Here is a 17,674-nt window from a genome sequence, read left to right as displayed (position 1 = left end):
CTCTAGGGTTTAAACCAGACGGTGCCAGTCATAGGAAGGTCCAGCTAGCAGGCTCGCTCCAAGGTCTGGTGCTTATTGCGCATTCGCTCTCCCTCCACCCGCTTTCCGGTATTTCACGGCCGCTCCAAGGCGAGGCGAGGCAAGGCAATGGAAGGGTGCGGAGCAGAGAGCGGCAGAGCTAGGCAAGATGACAGGATTGGCTCTCGAGAGCGTCGGCGGAGTGACGCAATCTCGGGGGCCGCGGCGCCCAATCGCAGCGCGCCTTTTTGGACCGCCGCTCCGCCCTTTTGCGTCAGAGAAGGACAAAGTCATTGAGGAAGGGTGATATTCGGCCTTTGAGTGCAGTCGCCGGCCGAGTAGCGGAGCGGAGGGGAAGCGGTTTCCGCCATCTTAGAAGGTGAGTCCCTGAGGGGAATGGGGTGCAGGGGTGGCGTTTCCGTTCTCGCAGCTTTGCCGCGTGTTCAGTCCCGGCTGCTGACGGGGGGGGGGCAGTTTTGTTTTCCCCCCCACAAGCACGGCGAGGCGGGGGCCTCCTGCTTAACCACATCCCTCGTTCTCCCTCCCGCAGCTTCCTGCCGCCGCCATGTTCTCGTCCATAGTGCCGCTTGTGCGGCTCAACCCATTCCACGCCCCGCAGCTGCAGCTGCAGCAAGACGGACTCAGCCTAAGGAAACTCCCGGCCGAACCCGCGGAGCCTTCGTGCACCCGGCGGAGCCTGGCAGCCGCTTCCGCAGAGGGTAAGTGGGCGGAGTGGGGGGGGGGGGGAACGGGGCGCACGACCTTTGCCTCGGTTCTTTCTCTGGAAGGGCCCCCCGGTTTTTGAATTCTCTCTTGGGTGGGGCTTCAGCTACTTGGCCCCCTGGGTTCCTCTTGGAGGACATGGAAGGTCAATGCAGGCCGGGCTTGTGCTTGGCTCACGGTGCCTCCTTGGCTGAGCCCCTTCCGTTTCCTCCCACTGGAAAAGCCCAGAATACTCATTCTCGTCTGTGCCTTGAGCCCCGCCTGTGTAGGCCTCGGAGGAAGCTTGCTCCGCGGCGACCTTGGGGCTGGAAGGCGTCGGGCCTAGCCATGCCTTGCATGTGGTTGGGGACATCTTGTCTTCTAGTGCGTGGTCGCCCTCAGCGGCTTAAGGATGCTGCTTGCGCAGTAGCCCAAGGCTAGCAGAAGACGGCATGTCTCCATGGCAACTAGTCAGCGGCCTGGTCCTTCCCCGGGTTGGTAACACTTTTAAAGGAGGGTGGTATGGTGTGGACAAGGTCACAGGCTTAGAATGACACTGGGAGGAGCAGATGAGGCTGAGTAGTTTTCCACACTCTTCGTTTACCTTGAAGAGTTTATTAGGTCGATTTGCAGCTATGTAAGCAACCAATATTTTTAAGTCTCATAATGAAAATAAGCAAACTTCCATACAAATGTTCTCCATCAACTTCGTCCCGTTAGTGCCATATCTGTTTTCTTACAGTGACACAATATCTACTACTAAACCTGTCCTTTATTTAATTGCATAGGGCAGCCGTATATTAGAAAAAAAGAGTGAAGAAGGTTTTGTAGCACATTTAAAAGATGAACATGGCTGTAGTGGCCTGTGAAAAGAATAGACACTGCTTTGTCAGATGCATGAAGCATCATCGTCCGTTGGCACATACCAACATGTCATTCATGATATATAACTCAGTTAAGCTTTGTTTTTTGTATTAAAAAAAATCAAAAGAGACCCTTATATAGCAGTTCCTTTTTATGTTACAAGAACCCTGGAATGATAAGAGGTTGGTGCATGTAGCTTTGAGGCAATAGTTTTGAATCCAAGATGTATCTTATACGTACTTACTTGCCTTAATTTTTTTTATAATGAATAAATCCTCACAGTATATTCTTACAAAGATACTGGGTTAATCATGTGAAGATCTATTGACCAGCGAGTGTTTATATGCCCACGTAAAGAATTGCACAGCAGTAACTTGTGAAATTACTTGTTGGTGTAGCCCTTACAAGGCAATCTGAAATCAGGGCCAGGTAAGTTACCTAAAACAATGAGCAAACACAATCAAGCTCTGTTGAATTGAATTGAAATAATTTTTTTTTTTTTTGTTTTATATCCTGTATATATGTTATTTTGGCATAACTGGAGATTTACCCTTATCTAATATTTATGTGGCTTTTAATAGCTGCACAGCACATCTCTTGGAAGAAAGTGTTGCCTTAAGCAGAATGCACCTTGTAAATACCTATATTTTGGTCATTCCTATGACACGTGCAGTAACTATATTATTTTGAATCCCATTCATTGTTAGCATAGACATCTTTGTCAAGTAGCATACCAACCTATGTGTTGATATTGATACTGGTCCTTGAACATGGTTATTTGAAAGTAAATTAAGATCCATTTTAATTACTTTGAGAATGTTTTCAGGCAGTCTTGGTAAAAACAATAAATGCTTTTAGTTGACATACTACCACTTCATAAATTTTGGAAGACAAACTTGTTTTAGGAGAAAAGTGAAATTTCTTGATTGAGCTTACATAAGTTAATGCTAACTTCAAATGCCATATTCTGTAGTTTGTCAACTTGTACTTATCTCTTTTTAAGCAGACGACTATAGCTGTGCATATGGGTCTGGCAGATTCTTCATCCTTTGTGGCTTTGGTGGGATTATTAGCTGTGGTACCACGCACACAGCATTGGTTCCTTTAGATCTCGTTAAATGCCGAATTCAGGTTTGATTGCATGTCAAGTTGGTTATCATAGCATGATAACAGTGTGAAATCTTACTAATCAAAAGGAAACAAGGCTTGGATTTCACCCAAATAAAGTTTTTTATATCGTTGCATGTAGTTTATTTAACAGCATGGTGTGTCTTTTCTTTGCTGCAGAAGAACACAGTTGTGAATATGGCTCTCTCAAGTTTTACGCTCTCTGTGGCTTTGGTGGGGTCCTAAGTTGTGGTCTGACACATACAGCAGTGGTACCTTTGGATTTAGTGAAGTGTCGCATCCAGGTTTGTATGCTGCCAAATATGGATTCCCCCCCCCATCATTTGGGATGAAATAATTGGACAAATTTTAAATTGAGCCAGATTTAGTTAGGAACTATGTAACTGGCATTTGACAAATAAGCAGTAATGGCAGATATTTGTGTTTGAAAGCTTCATGAGTTAATGAGCACAAATACATCTAAAATATTTGAGCCTAATATATTTGAATACTAAACATTCAGAATCTTTATAATGCATGTAGCATAAAGGCTGAATGACTTCATGCATGTCTCATTTCTTTGTTGTGGAGTTATAATTTGAAGAAAAGATAACAATGATCCATGCATTTGACAATGGAAACTTCGACAATGGAAGCTTGAATATGTGAGGATGTAGTCAATGAGAAACAGTATGATCCTTTGCAAATTAGCTTAGAAGTTGCACTCAGTTCAGTGGGAATCACTCCCAAGGAAGTGTACATAGGATTTTAGCCATATAATGAACCAACCTCTAGCTTTATGGCAGAAGGAAGTTGGTTAGGTGGAATGAAGAATCTGAAGTTAACCCTTTGCTTATATTTGTAATATATTAAAAAGAGTGCTTTTATTTTAGATATTTTAGATATTTATTTCACAAAGTTGATTCAAATATTATATTCCTCTAAAGCAGCTAAAAGTATTGAGGAAATATGCTTGAGCTGTGTATGATCCAAATACAGAAAATGTAATCCTGTTCATGCAGAAGTCAGAGGCCAGGAAGTAAGATGAAAGGTGAAATGGAACAAGTCAGTAGAGGGCGACATGAGGTAGGAAGGTAGGACCAGAGAGTATTAACATCTTATAAAGTCAATTTTTTTAAACAAAATAGCATATTGCCAATTTCTGCATAAAATATTTTTGTTATATTGAACAGTTTTTACTGAGATTGCACATATCTAGGCAAACCTTAAATAACTGTAACAAATTGCAGCCTTTTTCAGAACATTTATGCAGAACTTTTCTGAGTACTTCTTTTTACAATTGATTTATTAATTGCTTTCTAAGCCATCGTTTCAGATGCATTTACACATAAGATAATGAAACACTTGAACACAAAAGCTAATACATTTAAAACAATACAAAAACCCTAATAAGTGGACACTTGTTAATTACCCATTTATTCAGTTGAGACAGTACTGGTGTTCTTACCATGAAGAGTAACAGTTCACCCCACCCCAATGCGCTGTTAGTTTTTGTGATATTAAAGTTTGAATATCTGCATACTGATACTGTCCCTTTTTGCTTTCACATATTCTTGCAGTTCAACCCAAATCCCGTCTTCTTTCACTTAATGCAAGTCACAGATAGGTAGCCGTGTTGGTCTGCCATAGTCTGTGCATATTTCGTGGTATCTGAAGAAGTGTGCATGCACACGAAAGCTCATACCAAGAACTAACTTAGTTGGTCTTTAAGGTGCTACTGGAAGGAATTTTTTATCTTGATTAATGCAAGTCGTATTTGCTACTGCCTTAATCCTTCAAAATCTTCCTCCCAACTGAAGCACATTCATAATACGTTGCTTAATTGAACATTTCAATATTGGATGATTACAATTCTTCGGTTGTAGAATTAACTTAGTTATATGGTGCATCACAGCTTCCAGTGTACCTTGTAGAATGATACACTGTTAGAACTGGATGTTTCTTTGATTAAATTTCCAAATTGATGAGTAGAGCTGGTTTGGCCAGTTGCGTATATCTTATATATGCATATATATTTAAGTTGTGTCAAAACCCAGGAATCTTATACTTGCAGCCTATATTTGTTCTTTATCTTACTACTTGTCACAGAATTTTTTCCCCTTTCAAAAATTACTTCCACAAAACCTTTCATGAAATTCTGCAATCATCTTGCCACTGTCAGTTGACTTGTCATTTTTAATCTTTCTCTTCACTGCATTCTTCTTCACTTGGTAAAAATCCTAAACTCTTTAAAACAATCATTAAGTACGATGTCTATATGTTTGGAGTATATTGGTTGTTGCTGTGAATGTGAGAAAGGTTAAAAAAAATTATTAACTGCTGACTTCTCAAAACTTGTTTAGGTGGATCCACAAAAATATAAGAGCATCTTCAACGGCTTTTCAGTTACTGTCAAAGAGGATGGTGTTCGTGGTTTGGCAAAAGGATGGGCTCCAACATTTATTGGATATTCCATGCAAGGGCTCTGCAAATTTGGTTTCTATGAAGTCTTCAAAATCATGTATAGCAACATGTTGGGAGAGGTAAGTTTATTTATCCTGCAGTTCAGCACCCCTTTATTGTGAATTTGTCCAAGGAATATCATATGAACATATTTTCTGGTCTGTTAAATTTTATTTCAGGAAAATACATATCTGTGGCGTACATCACTATACTTGGCTGCATCTGCCAGTGCAGAGTTCTTTGCTGATATTGCTCTGGCTCCAATGGAAGCTGCTAAGGTGCGCATTCAGACACAGCCTGGGTATGCAAATACACTGAGACAAGCTGCTCCAAAAATGTTTGCCGAAGAAGGTGTTTGGGCGTAAGTATTACAGCAGTTAAGTCATGGCCCTAAAGTGGCTCTTGATGATCCTGCACAGCTCCTTGTTTATGAACTGTTTAGCTTTGATCATGGATATTATTGCTTTAGACATGCAGCAGAGTTCTGAGTTCTTAAGCAATATGAGCCAACATGCTCCCTTAGATCCATCTTTGTTAGATGTCTCTTGTGCTGAGTTCTGCTTACAGCTTTGGTTTTGAGTAGTTCCAGCCAAGAGGGATCAACAACTTTATGGTTGTACAGTCAAAGATGCTTGAGTCATTGGCATGTGAGAATAATATACCTTCACTCTGGTCTTTTATGTTCTGATAGCAATGGCTGTAATACAATACATGTCATTTTCCACTATCAGGATTTGGCTGGATTGTGGACAATTATCAATCAATTCCAAGATTAAAGGCAAAAGGGACTATATATCCATTGTTCTTTTAAGAGCGAGGCTAGAGGTTTAGGTTGTTTCTGATATGACTAGTTTGAAAGAAACACTTCAATGCAACTGTGTTTTCACAAGGCAAGGCATCACTAAACTTAATTCAGTCTTTGCTAATACTGGTATTTCTAGTGTGTGCATAAATCGGGGGTCAGCAAACCTTTTCAGCAGGGGGTCAGTCCACTGTCCCTCAGATCTTGGGGGGGCGGGCTATATTTTGAAAAAAAAAATTATGCAAGAGTACCACGAGTTGCAGTGGCTGCTTACCTGTGTCTTACGAGCAGCAGGGGCTAGCGGTGGTGGTGGCAGAACAGTGATCGGCATGCGAAAGGGCTCTGGAGAGGGGCGGCTTAAAATGGCAACCACTCGAGTTCTGCTGCTGCTGCCGCCACCAACAAAGCCCAGCCCCCTTCCTCTTCTAGGCAGAGTGGGGAGAAACCAGGAGGGAGGGAGGAGGTGCTGCTACCGTGTGAGGGAGAGGGAAAAGAAAGTGTGCGCTGGCGATCCACGTGGCAATTCCCAGACTGTCCATGGGCCAGATCCAGAAGGCAGTTGGGCCTGATCCGGCCCGCGGGCCTTAGTTTGCCGACCCATGGCATAAATGACATGGTTGTTTAGGGCAAAATGTTAGTCACGCCTGTGTTTCCTGGGGTCTCACACAGGTGTCTTTCCCTGTTCTGCCTAATAGTGCCAGGTTTTGAGCCTGGGACCTACTATATTAAAACTATGTGCTCTGCCATTGAGATTCATTTGTTGCATTCAGGTAGCGTAACTGATTTGAATTCCCATGTCTTCCAGAATTAATTCCAAATCAGAAGCGCTTAAATTTGGGATTTCTAATTGTTTTGTCTACTTTGAAGTTTCTACAAAGGTGTTGTTCCATTATGGATGAGGCAGATTCCATACACCATGATGAAATTTGCCTGCTTTGAAAGAACTGTGGAAGCGCTTTACAAGTACGTTGTCCCGAAACCAAGGAGCGAATGTTCAAAAGGAGAACAGCTGGTTGTTACATTTGTAGCAGGTTATATAGGTAAGGAAATACTAACTTTTTGGAATATAGTAACAGTTTAGTATTCATGAGCAAGTCCGAAGAAGAGTCTGGCTTGCATGCTTTCCTGTATTCTCCCACGTAGGCAGATTAAAATGCCTTCAGCAGCATTTTATTTCACTTTCATAGGATCTTGGTTTGCCCTTGCATACAGATGATAAATAATAGTATAATAAACTCCAGCTTTATGGAACGCAGGTGGTGTTGTGGTCTAAACCACTGAGCCTAGGGCTTGCTGATCAGAAGGTCGGCGGTTCGAATCCCCACGGCAGGGTGAGCTGTTGTTCAGTCTCAGCGCCTGCCAACCTAGCAGTTTGAAAGCACGTCAAAGTGCAAGTAGATAAATAGGTACCGCTCCGGCAGGAAGGTAAACTGCGTTTCCGTGCGCTGCTCTGGTTCGCCAGAAGTGGCTTAGTCATGCTGGCCACATGACCCGGAAGCTGTACGCCGGCTCCCTCAGCCAGTAAAGTAAGATGAGCACCACAACCCCAGAGTCGTTCGCTACTGGACTTAACTGTCAGGGGTCCTTTACCTTGAAACTCCAGCTTTAAAAGCCAGCTTTATAAACTATGGTTTAGTGGGCTTGTTTTGAAACTGACCTGTTTGACAAGCACCAGGAAGCTACTGCCCTGAATCACAGAAGTCGCATTCAGATTTGTGGATGTTGCACACAAAATTGGCCAATGTCTTTAGTAGGTTCTGCAGGATTATTGAATTATCTAACTGCTTTTAAAGTGACAGGGGCATCTAATGATGCAAGTATGTTATGTAATTAGTTGTGGAGATCTCATCTCCCTATAGCAGTTGTGAGTCAGTCTCCTGTTGACATAGGATCTTTCTGGAATATGTATAAACATATTAATGAATATTTTAAATTAATGGTGACTACTTGCTTTTCAGCTGGGGTCTTCTGTGCCATCGTTTCACATCCTGCTGATTCTGTGGTATCCGTGTTGAACAAAGAAAAAGGCAGTTCAGCTGCTCAAGTACTGAAGAGGCTGGGATTTAAAGGTGAGGATTTAAACTGATACTGAACTGTGAAAGTGCATGAATAATTCCAGATACTAATAATGTTATGTTCCAACAGGTGTATGGAAGGGTCTGTTCGCCCGTATTATTATGATTGGTACTCTGACAGCACTACAGTGGTTCATCTATGACTCCGTGAAAGTTTATTTCAGACTTCCCCGCCCACCTCCACCAGAGATGCCAGAATCTCTGAAGAAAAAGCTTGGTCTTTCTGAGTAGATGGATCATGGACTGAATGGCTAAATAACATCACAAAACTTTATACACATGGCAATGTAGGAGAATAAAGTATTTGTTTGCTCAGGCCTCACTGTTGCTGTTGGTCAAAATAAAGTACTAGATTGACAAGTGTTTGCCTTAGTTTTCAGCCTGTTGGAAAAAAATGGTTTCATGGTGGCTAAGGGAACTGGTCTCCTCCTGAAAAAGGACCCCTCATGTGTTGCTACTGACAGTTGGTTAAAGCAGAGAAGAAAATAATGAATATCGAGTATTTTACAAGTATGATCTACCAAACTGCTTTGCCTTAACGTGGGTTCACTTGAGTGTCTGTGAAGGCAGTTCTATAAATTAGGTAATCAGGTTCTTGCTTTATATCTTTTCACTTTAGTGGTAGGTTAGGTAATTATGTTTACAAATGTTTATCACTAACCCAGTGAGAGACGTATGTATTCAAAGTATATGTATGACCAGTAAATACTGCTGCAGCCATTATTATTGAAAGGTCTTGACATATCTACAGTGGTACCCCGCAAGACGAATGCCTCGCAAGACGGAAAACCCGCAAGACGAATTTCCCTATGGGCTTGCATCGCAAGACGAAAGCCCATAGGGAAATGCTGGCGGTCGGGAGCAAAGACTTTCGCCCACAGCCGGCCTTCAGAAGAGGACCTCTTCTGAAGGCCGGCGGGGGGCAAAAGTCTTTGCTCCCCCCCACCTGCCTTCCCCCCCCCCCCACCTGCCCCGGGCGATCTTAAAATGCTGGCGGGCGGGAGCGAAGCGTTCGCTGCCGACCCCCAGCATTTTAAAATCTGTTCCGAAGCGGGGAGGGGGGGCGGGGACACCTGCCCCAGCCGCCCCACTTCGGAACGCTGTTCCGAAGCGGGGGGGGGGGGGGGGCGGGAACACCTTCTGAAGGCGGGCAGGGGGCGAAAGTCTTTGTCCCCCCTGCCTGCCTTCCCAGGGGCTTTTAAATCGCCCCGGACAGCAGAGAAGTCCTCCGCTGTCCCAGGGTTTTTTAAAATGCTGGGGGTGGGAAGAAAAGCCCTTGTCCTCCCCCCCCCCAGCCTTCAGAAGAGGTCCGGGGACAGACTGTCCCCGGACCTGGTCTGAAGGCGGTTTCCCTAGGAACGCATTAATTGATTTTCAATGCATTCCTATGGGAAACCGTGCATCGCAAGACGAAAAAACCGCAAGACGAAGAGACTTGCGGAACGAATTAATTTCGTCTTGTGAGGCACCACTGTATCAGCAAGGATATGTTATTATTTGTTGCTTTTTTGCCATGGCAAATAAAAACAAGTTAACTATTTTAAAGCCAAAAATAAACACGCTATTAAAACACCCTACCCATGCAAAATGGCAGTAGTTAAAAGCTGGAGGCCTGGTTAAAAAGGAATGTGCCTGAAGATATACAATGATGGTGTCAGGCAAGCCTTTCCTGGAAGAGCATTCCACAAGTGGGGAGCCACCATTGACAAGGCTTGTTCTGGTGTTGCCACCCTCCAGATCAGTACCTGGTCATAAATCCATTGCTAAATAGGGCCCGCAGTACCCTGATGCTGTTCTGGAGTGTCCATTGGTGTGTGAAACAGCTATAGGGATATATGCTGGTTTAGAGCCCTTTTGCAAACTGGACACATAGCCATAGCTATGGATGCCCAGCCTGAAGGAGTTCCAAGTGGTCAGAGGCCGAAATAGAAAGCAGTGGGCAGTAATCAAGGTGAGTCATACTCTCACGTAGATGCACTAAAATCAATAGTTATATATGCATGCTGATATGTTATCAGCCATCTACAAATACTTAAGAATGCTGTTACCTCAAAAGATTTTTCTGCCACTGAATTGATTAGGGGACCCAGAATTCTATTTCAAGAAAGAAGAAAAATCATTTCCAACAGGTATACTAATGTCCCTAGTAATTTTTCTCCTACGCACTCATTTAGTCGAGTTTTTATATAACTTTATTAGCTCTCATTTGAGATGGAGCGACTGAAATTGTATACAGTACTACTCTAAACATGGCTCTACAATCCACCTATAAAAGGTATTAGACAACTTTTTTAATACCTTGTAAGTGCGTTCATGTATTACCCAGTTGATGTCAGTTCTCAACTCTAAATATGGAGGATTGTTTCCCCCCCTTTTACAGTCAGTCTATAGATTGAGACAAATCATCGTAACTTGCCTCCAGAATAGCTTTCCTGAAAAATGGGAGGGCTGCTGATCCGGCAGAGCCTGCCCCTAATGTGGAAGGAGAGATTTCCTTACTGCACTTCAATGTGTGGAAACATTGAGAATTCTGCTTGCATTATTCTTTTGGTTTAATCTATTTTTGGTCTGCAATCATCTTTTTAACATCTAATACCATTCAAGACTTACTGAAACATGTTTTACAAACACAACTTTGTGGTTTATAAAAGAATTTTTGATCTAGTTATCATTGATTGAATGTAACTCAATTATATGTGACACTCCTACTTGCAAGACTGTAGTCCTCAATAGTTCCTTGGGTGTAAGTTGTAGTGAACATGACAGCACCATCTTATGCACATTTTACTCTATGAATTCAATTTGCTGTAAGCAGATAATCGTAAATTCACTACTGCTTCAACCCCAAAACTTAAATCTTGAAGAGTAACCCAGCAACCTCAAGCAGTGCCAGAACTGAGGCTTGATGTGATAGGACTATTTCAAATCTGAAACTTCACTTAGCTCATCACTCATAGTCTTAACATCACTCTGAGCAGAAGTCAAATTGACGAGTTTCTTATTCAGGAAAGAAATTTCTTTCTGTCTTTCCATTAGATCCCCAAGCAGTCTTCCTATTCTTAATGTTAGTTCATCTAGCATTGGTTCCAAGTGTGCCAAATCCATCTTTAAGTTGTGTACTTTTGGTTTTAAGTCATTTGCAAAGGCTACTGTTGTAAGAACTTTGGCTCTATCACTTTCCAAATCTAAAAGCTTATTTAATTGCTTGTTAAGTTCAGCATTCAGCTCAGATGATTTTGTCTTAATGTGTTCTATTTGTCTGGCATTTTCAGATGCAGAACTCCGTAGTATTGTAGTCCTGTCAATGCTGTTTGTAAGGAGAGTCCCTATACTTTTTATTGTAGTCTTTTCAGCTTTATCAACTTTGTCTTCTAGAGTATGCAGATTCTCTACCAGTGAGGTTACATCTGCTTCAAGACCTGAAATGCGTCTAATATCAGTCTTCACAGCAGCAATCTTTGCAGAGAAGTTATTAGTTACTGAAGTTATAATCTCCTCATACTTAGTAACTGCAAGAAAGAGAGATGTTAAGTTCTGCTGAAGCTCCTCTTCTTCTTGACTTAACTTACTAGACCAGATCTGCATGGTGTTCACTTCCTCCTGCAGGTGCTTCATCTGAGCAATTATATGAAGATCTTCCAGTTGCTCCATTAAGCTTAATGTCTTCTCACACTAAGAATTTGAAAAAAATCATAAGAAAATTGCATTTTAATTTTATACCAGCTGTCTTGAAATTTAATTAAAACATTAGTGTACAATATGTTCTTTAGTGTTTCCCTCAAACTTTAAAGAGAGAAAGGATGTGCAACTCATACATATGTTCCTGATTAATTTATTAATAATATAATAAATATAATAGCTTGTTATCATTACAACTGATGTTCTTTCTAATAAAATACACTTTGGGTGGCAATTTTCCAAAAAAAATGGCACACAGGCGAATGCATACAAAACTAGCATATAGTACTTTAATAGGTTCTACTATCCAGAAAAAATGGTGTTGCTGCATTTTAGTTACTGTTAAAGCAAAACAAATGTGTTTGTGAGAATGGTTGGTTTTTCAAAGTCATGTTCAAAGGAAAATGGTTTCCTTTCTACCAATCACACCCAATTGTACCATCTCGTTCTAAATAACTATTATTTTTCTGACTTGCCTGATTCCGTGCAGCATATGCAAGTGGTGAAGTGGGAATACCTTTCATATGACAATATGCCTGTGGCTTTATTACATTTCTTTCCATATCAATTAAATATCTATAGTTTCCCCTGCCTTTACTTCATAAAGCCCTTATTTACATAGCTGTCAACTTTTCTTGTAAGGAATCCTAGTCGGAATAAGGGAATTTCCCTTAAAAAAGGGAAATGTTGACAGCTATGCTTATACCTCTTAGCTTTGTGAGAATCCAATTGTAATCTTACATCTGAATCCATACCTGCTTTCTCTGAAAGCATGGTGTTCAAACTTTGTAAGAGTTAATCCTGCAAAGGCATTTAAAACAACCTTTTAAGCTGAAATTAGTCTAAGTACATTAACTTGAATAATACAGCTTAACACAATAACAGATATTGTATGTCTTCCTAATACAATGTCATATTTGAGGGGTAAAGTACAACAAACATGCAAATACATATTCCAATAAAAACCCCACACAGGAATGCAAACGTATTTTCACCTTTTCAAAGTCTTCTCATGTAAAGGGAAAAACTTTGCTTATTTCAGTGAATATCAGTCAGCTAACTGAAGTTGCAATTTCTTCAGCAATACTGTACTGTTCATTGTGACTAGTTCACTCATCATTCACACTGCGGTACTTTTCTGTATTTTTTTGTGTTTCTGTTGTAGATTCAGCAAAGTCATGGACTTTCTCCTTTAACACAAGCACTTCATTCTGCAGTTTTAGTAGGCGGTTATCATACTGCATGCCTTCAAGAGTTTTTTGTATGTCCATTATATCAGATACAGCTTTCATCATTTCATCTTCCACACTGAACACCTTTGTAGTCATGTCTTCCATTTTCTTCTCTACAGCCATCAGATCCCTTGATATTCTAACAACAGAGTGAATGGCATTCTCTATTGCTGGTAAATGAGTTTTGCACTCTTCCAGTTTGGGTTCATAGCCTGCAAGCTTTTGTCTCAGATCATTATTTCTGGCTAATATACTGTTCTGCTGTTCTTCTAATTTTCCAACTGCCTTGGTATCAGACTGCAGCTGCTGCTCAACTTTAGCCAGTTCATCTTCCTCTTGCCTACTTAATGTTTTGAGGTTTCTTACAGTACTGTCTTCAAGATCTTTCAGCCTTTCAGAAAGGGATTTTAGTTTTTGATCTGCGGCATTGATTTGAGAAGTCACTTCGATATGTAAAAGCCTGGCTTCCGATTTTAAACTGCTAGTATTTGTATCCAGTTCAGTCTGGCTCTTTTCCCAGGACTTGATTATATTTTGAAATTTTGCACCAGTGGTCTGCATCCTTTTAGAGAGTGCCTGCTCACTGTTCTGAATGTCATTTATTATGTTACGGAGGTTAGCTACTTCTTGTTCAAACTTGGTCACCATGGAGAGAAAGAAAGAGGCTTCCTGCAGGATACCCGAAGATGATTCAAACTGCATTTGTAACACAAAACAATGTCCATCTTCACTTAATACAGATTTTGCACTTTTTAAAAAATATAAAACAAAGGTTTCGATAAACGTAAGTTTTAAGATACATATTCCAAATAAGTCGTTCATGTGTGCGTGGGTGTGTCTGTATATATGAGAGAATGAGTCCACATGCGTTTGGCAACTAACAGTTTGTTGATTCATATTAATCTGTTCTATGCATACTTTCAAAACTCTGCATAGCTTTATTTAGAAAAAAACTAAACAAATTTCACTTTAGAATTAAAATTCCAGAAACGTGTTTTGAGTTGGCCAAATGTACTTCAATATGTTGCCATAGGGAGGAATGAATTGCATTACAAGGTAGCCTGGAGGCAGTAATTTCCTACAAAACAGTATGCTCAGATATTGACTGTTCTGAAGTATTTCAAAAATTGGATTATTTTGCAGTTTTAAAACAAACTTTGTTCTGGCACATGACATAATTCTTATTTGGCACTGGATAGCAAGACTTTTAGTTGCTTTTGTAAATCCACATGCATACATAGCCTCAAGTCTATGGCTGACATCCAACCCATAGCCCAATTGTGCAAATGGGTCTCCCCTCTGCAGACCACACTCCCCCCCCCCCCGATTTGCTCTGGGAAGTTGGAGGACCCTTCAGAACAGATTGGAGGGTACGGGGGGGGGAGAGTAAAGGACATTCCTGTTGTATCTTCTAGTGTGACACTGGTCACTCAGTTTCCAACCTTTTGGCTGTCTTTGTACAGCCTGATCCTCTGCTTGGTAGAAAAATCCAGTGTTGAAAAGGGCATACTTCCATTTATGGCGTGATTAGAATTGCAACATTAGAATGAAATATACAAGAAATGAAATGTCATCCTAGATAAATGACATTTTTCTAAAGCTGAAGCCAAGGCGGCAATCCTATAAGCACTTATGTAAGTGCCATGAGCAGACACTAAGGAAGCAGGGCTGTGCAAAAAAACCAGACTTTAATCCTGACACTTCTATAGCTGTGTCATTCAGAAGAGCAATCTGCAGCAAAATGAATGTTTTTTTAAAAAAAAAGTAACATCAGAAAGAAAAAAGACCATCCATTTAAGCTACAGTCTCGTGATTACAAGACTTACACAATAAATATTAGAATATTTTTCATAAGTAATTGCACTATACAAAGTAAAACTTAAAAGCCATCTAAATGAATACAATTTCAGACAGCATAAATGCGTCTGGTAGGGTTACTGATAATAATTTCTGAATACATTCTTAATTAGCATTTACTGTATTCAGTATTATGCTCTATAACTGTTTCAAAAGGTAAAATAGTGGCTGAAATATGACAGACTTATTTCTCAGCAAGTATGTTTAGCAGCTCAAATCAATTTAAAGTGTAATCTACTCAGAAAAAAGTTCAGTGTTACTTCCAGGAAGTTTGTATAAGATTGCAACTTTAAGCATCTGGTTTTGAGAAAAGAAACTGACTTAATATAGGGATGGCAAATGTAATTACTAAACTTGATTTTGCACCTGAGTGTAGTTTATCTAGCAAGGTACAGTTAATACTAGTTAATGAAAAATATCTCAGACTTTAGAGAAGTTGAGAAACACCCACACCATTAAAATGACACCCTTTCGAATTACCTTTTCAGATATTAAGTTAATCTTATTTTCTGTATCTTGAATCTTGGCAGCTTCCTGCTTTAATAAATAGTATTTCTCTTCCACTTCAGCCAGCTGAGCTGACTGCTGAAAAAGAAACCTGGGGAATGTAGAAAAACAGAATCAGCAAACAACTTACAAAAGCAATAGACTTTTTCCACGTTACTGAATCACCTACTTCAGCACAACTTGCAATCCAAAAATATGGCTGCATAAATATTGGGATGAACTGACTCTCTGCAATTTCTTGGGTAGCCCAATCCTATACATGTTTAGTTAGCAGTAAGTTGAGTTGAATGGGATTTATTCTCAAATAATTGCATGTACGATTTCAGCTTAGCCTTGATTTTATAATTTAGTTACAAATATATGCCATAAGTAAAGAGCAAATGTTAAGGATTCCGTTAGGGCATGATGTTTATACTTAACAGTATAGACAGATGACTTGAGCCCAAAAGCTGAACCTGCCAAGCAGCTGAAGATGAAAAAACGGGTTTGGGGTTATCATTTGCAGAAGACATCAGTGTAAAGACAAACTTTCCAGTCATTTTGCTTACCATGTCAGCCCTAGGCAAGCTATAAGGGACAGTAAACTTGAGGCTGTTCGTGGGTCCCACCAGCTGGACTTTTCATCACCAGTAGTCCTCAACATCGGTGCTGTCTTCCCTTGATCTTCAGTTGATTTGCCTGAAAGGTTAGCTTTCCTTCTTTGCTTAACTTCAGCCATGTTTCCAACCTCTTATATGGGAATGCCTGCATAGATCAAGCAGGGGTGGGGTGGGGGATGACAACCTGCTACTTACAAATCTTTTCAAAAATGGACTGTGCCCCCCCCCCCATCGTATGCATGTTTCATTAGGAAGCAAGTCAGTGGAGCGTTAGCCTTGCAGAGGCATCTTAAGCCTGCCCCCTAAGGAACGCAAGTGCAGAACTACTACTACTACTACTACTAATAATAATAATAATAATTTATTATTTATACCCCACCACTCTGGGCAGCTTCCAACAGAACACTAAAATACAATAACCTATTAAACATTAAAAGCTTCCCTAAACAGGGCTGCCTTCAGATGTCTTCTAAAAGTCTGATAGTTATTTTTCTCTTTGACATCTGATGGGAGGGCGTTCCACAGGGCGGGAGCCACTACCGAGAAGGCCCTCTGCCTGGTTCCCTGTAACTTGGCTTCTCGTAGCGAGGGAACCACCAGAACCACCTCAGTGTCCAGCCAAAATGATGGAGGTGGAGACGCTCCTTCAAGTATACTGGACCGAGGCCGTTTGGGGTGCAACCCCAAACATCTTTGCTCCCTAGCCAGGATGTTTGGGGTTGCACCCTTCATGCTCATAATCCCTCATTCAACCCGTTCCCTTTTCTCCTTGCTCCCTAGTTTAGCACCCCACACACCCCCGTTACCAAGGAGGGAGCGGAAGTTCTCCCAACTTTTCCCTCGGCCCCCGGGTCTTCAAGCGCAGACATCCACTTCTCGGCGCCACGTCAAAGCGCATGCTCGCCAATACTTACCCCACCCGCCTAACTTCGCGGGCGCGAGAGGGGCGGTCGAATGGAATTCACGAGCGACGACGGCGAAAGGCGCGCGCGCTTCCTTTCTTCCTTTCTGGTTGGCTGGCGGGTGCCGAGCACACGGCAGCGCGCGCACCCGCGGCCAACTCGGGTCCACGAGCCTCCGCGGCTTTGTTTCGCCCAGCGCCTCGCGGGGGCTTCTTGAGAGGCGGGGGCTCCGTCGAACTAGGCGCCTCCCCTCGGAAGGTGCGGTGCGGACGCGCCCCGCCTCCGCTCAGCCATTCGCCTTTCCCCGGGGAGGAGGAAGTGGCCGCTATTTCCTGGGTGCCCCACCCGGGGTGAGAAGAAGCAGACCCCGTCAGGGAAGCTGCGCCCCTGCCCGCTCCCCTCAAAGCGCGCACGGTGCTGCTTGTGTTCCTCAGGTAACCCTTCCAGCAGCCGTGAGGTGGGGGGGGCAGAGGGGGCGTAGCCTTGTGAGGAGAAAATAAGAAAGACACGAACAGGCGCGAGAGAGGGGGGTGGGGAAGAAGGGGATGAGAGACGGTTTGGGTGGGGGTCACACATAGGAGGGGCGCATTTAGATGGAAGAGCTTCGCGTTGCTAAATTACCCGGGGCGGGGGAGTGGGCCGCCTGCCTATTGACTTTTCAAAAGCCCGCTCCTGTACTGTATTTCTTGATTAAGGCAAATGAGGGGCTGGGCTTGGGTATTATCACATAGCTGATAGATTAATATGCACATATATCCCCGGGGCAGTCACTAAATTCTGGTGGTAATCTGTTGCCTGAAGACGCAGTTTGATGCACCTGACAGCGCAAATCCCAGTAACAATAGATTATTATTATGCACTTCCTCAA

General features: G+C 42.1%; 3 protein-coding genes across 8 annotated transcripts in view; 2 read left to right on the top strand and 1 right to left on the bottom strand.

The window, feature by feature from the left end:
- The window catches only part of IKBIP (IKBKB interacting protein), a 427,064-nt gene extending 410,126 nt beyond the window's left edge, over positions 1-16,938 (bottom strand). Inside the window, exons 1-4 of one of the 4 annotated variants that reach the window (XR_014516491.1) lie at positions 16,819-16,938; positions 15,854-16,049; positions 15,279-15,396; positions 12,402-13,637 (exon numbers count right to left, since the gene is read on the bottom strand). Coding sequence is in view for 2 of the 4 variants with exons in the window: in XM_083462951.1 (XP_083319077.1) it covers positions 12,819-13,637; positions 15,279-15,396; positions 15,854-16,023 (1,107 nt within the window). In the remaining 2 variants the exon portion in view is untranslated. The other 3 variants (XR_014516492.1, XM_083462951.1, XM_083462952.1) reach the window with 3 other exon arrangements.
- On the top strand, positions 244-8,391 carry SLC25A3 (solute carrier family 25 member 3). Of its 3 annotated transcripts, none has more exons than XM_083462979.1 (8): positions 244-397; positions 569-737; positions 2,872-2,996; positions 5,055-5,234; positions 5,334-5,515; positions 6,824-6,996; positions 7,915-8,025; positions 8,102-8,391. In XM_083462979.1, the coding sequence occupies exons 2-8, from the start codon at positions 584-586 to the stop codon at positions 8,260-8,262; spliced, it is 1,086 nt and encodes a 361-aa protein (XP_083319105.1). In that variant the 5' UTR covers positions 244-397; positions 569-583; the 3' UTR covers positions 8,263-8,391. The 3 variants fall into 3 exon arrangements, with proteins under 3 accessions (XP_083319105.1, XP_083319106.1, XP_083319104.1); XM_083462980.1 differs by lacking the exon at positions 2,872-2,996 and adding an exon at positions 2,591-2,715; XM_083462978.1 differs by lacking the exon at positions 2,872-2,996 and adding an exon at positions 2,588-2,715.
- Positions 16,939-17,093: 155 nt separating the features above from the next.
- Positions 17,094-17,674, top strand: part of APAF1 (apoptotic peptidase activating factor 1) — a 40,709-nt gene continuing 40,128 nt past the window's right edge. The window contains exon 1 of the mRNA XM_083462896.1: positions 17,094-17,240. The gene's annotated coding sequence lies outside the window, so the exon portion shown is untranslated. The remainder of the gene's footprint in view (positions 17,241-17,674) is intronic.

The sequence above is a fragment of the Podarcis liolepis genome (assembly GCF_965112155.1).
Source record: "Podarcis liolepis genome assembly, chromosome: 10".
NCBI lineage: Eukaryota > Metazoa > Chordata > Lepidosauria > Squamata > Lacertidae > Podarcis > Podarcis liolepis.
The sequence above is the reverse complement of the archived record's forward strand: the minus strand, read 5'-3'. Positions and strand labels throughout refer to the sequence as shown.

What these genes read in the sequence shown, in the direction of transcription:
- SLC25A3 (XM_083462978.1), top strand. Translation starts at nt 584, where the DNA reads ATGTTCTCGTCCATAGTGCCGCTTGTGCGGCTCAACCCATTCCACGCC. An exon ending in GCCGAAGAAGGTGTTTGGGC is followed by an intron (nt 5,516 to 6,823) that starts GTAAGTATTACA and finishes TCTACTTTGAAG; the next exon opens with TTTCTACAAAGGTGTTGTTC. An exon ending in ATTTGTAGCAGGTTATATAG is followed by an intron (nt 6,997 to 7,914) that starts GTAAGGAAATAC and finishes CTTGCTTTTCAG; the next exon opens with CTGGGGTCTTCTGTGCCATC.